This window comes from Buceros rhinoceros, unplaced genomic scaffold (assembly GCF_000710305.1).
Source record: "Buceros rhinoceros silvestris isolate BGI_N320 unplaced genomic scaffold, ASM71030v1 scaffold13752, whole genome shotgun sequence".
NCBI lineage: Eukaryota > Metazoa > Chordata > Aves > Bucerotiformes > Bucerotidae > Buceros > Buceros rhinoceros.
The window spans coordinates 13,752-15,606 of record NW_010400202.1 but is presented as its reverse complement, the minus strand read 5'-3'; the positions used below and the strand labels follow the sequence as shown (position 1 = coordinate 15,606).

The following is a 1,855-nucleotide window of genomic DNA, read 5'->3' as shown; positions in this document are numbered from 1 at the left end:
GGGCGTCTGCCTTTTGCTGCCTGTTCCTGTCCTCTGTGGCTGCCGTTCTTCCGCTCTTCTCCATTGGGGAATATGGAGCATCCCCTCTCTGCCTCCCGTACCCCATTCCAGATGGGAAACTCGCCACCCTGGGCTTCACTGTGGCCTTGGTGATGACAAACATGCTCTGCTTCCTGACTATCACAGGCACCTACATCCGACTCTACTGCAACCTGCTGAAGGGGGAGTTCAGTGCTGTCTGGGACTGTGCCATGGTCAAGCATGTGGCCTGGCTGATCTTCACCAACTGCCTGCTCTACTGCCCAGTGGCCTTCCTCACCTTCTCCTCCACACTCAATCTCTTCTTCATCACCCCAGAAGTCATTAAATCCATCCTCCTCGTCGTCCTGCCCCTGCCCGCCTGCCTGAACCCTTTGCTTTACCTCCTCTTCAACCCGCACTTCAGAGATGACTTCCGCCTGCTGAGGCAGAAGGGCCATGACAAGGGGAGCTACTCCCAGTCTTGTGCGGCTGATGACATGGAGAAAAGCTCCTATGACTCCACCCAGGCTCTGGTGGGCTTCTCTGACATCGACCACATATTTGAGACACCTGATTCCCTGGGAGTGCACCCCATCCTTGACAGCTACAGCTTCCCCTCCATGACTGTTGTCCCCTGCCAGCAAAGGGTGGGCACCAGGGGGAAGGAGAGGAGCTTCTCTGAGCATTGTCCCTGCCTCAGTGACAATGAGGTGTTGATCACTTCGGAGAGCCAAGATCCAACTGGCAGCAGCCTCCGGATAACCATCTTCTCCTCCCCACCCACACCGCCCTACACATCTCACTTATAAACCTCCTCTGATAGCCATGCCGAACAGCCCCACACCACACACTGAGGGCCAGCCCCAGCACCGGGTGGCCAGCAAGGTGACAGCAGGCTGCTTCATGTAAAGCACCAGTACAACCCGTCTACCCTCACCCCCCATCACATCTGCCTGGGCAACAGGCACCTCTCTGCCAGCTGCCACATGCCTGGAAGGGCTCTGGCTGAGCTCCAGAAACTCAGGGCCGGCCATGGGAGGAGATAAACCCCCAGCACAAGTGTTTCTCCTGCTAGGGACTGCCTGGGAGAGAGCCCCACCGGCTCAGGAGATGGGTCAGGGAGACCCTCCTCCTCATCATCCTGAAGCATCACAAGCCAGAAGGAGCCTGCAGCAAAGCCAAGCATGTCTTCTCAAGGTAGAGATGTCTTAGCAAGCAAAAGCATTGCTCTGTGACAGAAACACATGGAAATGGATGACTGCAATGACATGGTCACCCATAGGGACCTCAAGCCCTGTCCTTCAGGGCCTCTGCAGGTTCCACAGACCCCTGGAAATGGGCTTCTGTCTGCTGCATGCCACCAACTGGAAGAGCAGGAGTGAGTTAAGAGCAGCATATTCATGTGTCTGTCTGAGGTTTGGACTGCCTCTGTTTTGGGAAGCTCCGCGTCACCCCCGGGGAGCCTCACAGGTTGGGCAAGACCCCCACTTTCAAGTGATTCCAGGAGCTGGGGATGCTCAGTCCCCCTTCCAATCTGACCCAGTGTCTAATAAGAGGGCTCTGAACCCCATGGCAGCCAAACCCAAATACCTCCCTGGAGAAACGTATGTGCTTTGCCTGAGGTCACTCGGCAGCCCCTGGCCAAGGCGCCCAAGGGAACACCAGGCTGCCTCCACCTCACCTCTCCCTCCACCTTCACCTCTCCCTCCACCCCTGCCCACTGCAGCATGCCTGGGGCACTGCTATCTGTAGTCACCTGGCTCCTGGTCAGGGGCAATGAAAATGGGGACAGGCTCCCTCACTGCCCCCGAACCTCTCTCCTGGAAGAGGCTGT

At 57.3% G+C, this 1,855-nt stretch overlaps 1 protein-coding gene across 1 annotated transcript in view; it reads left to right on the top strand.

Annotated features, from left to right (window-relative positions):
- The window catches only part of LGR6 (leucine-rich repeat containing G protein-coupled receptor 6), a gene marked incomplete at its 5' end in the record, with an annotated part of 88,922 nt that extends 88,092 nt beyond the window's left edge, over positions 1 to 830 (top strand). Inside the window, one exon of the mRNA XM_010131767.1 lies at positions 1 to 830. Within this exon, the coding sequence (XP_010130069.1) occupies positions 1 to 830 (830 nt within the window).
- Between the last annotated feature and the right edge of the window lie 1,025 nt (positions 831 to 1,855).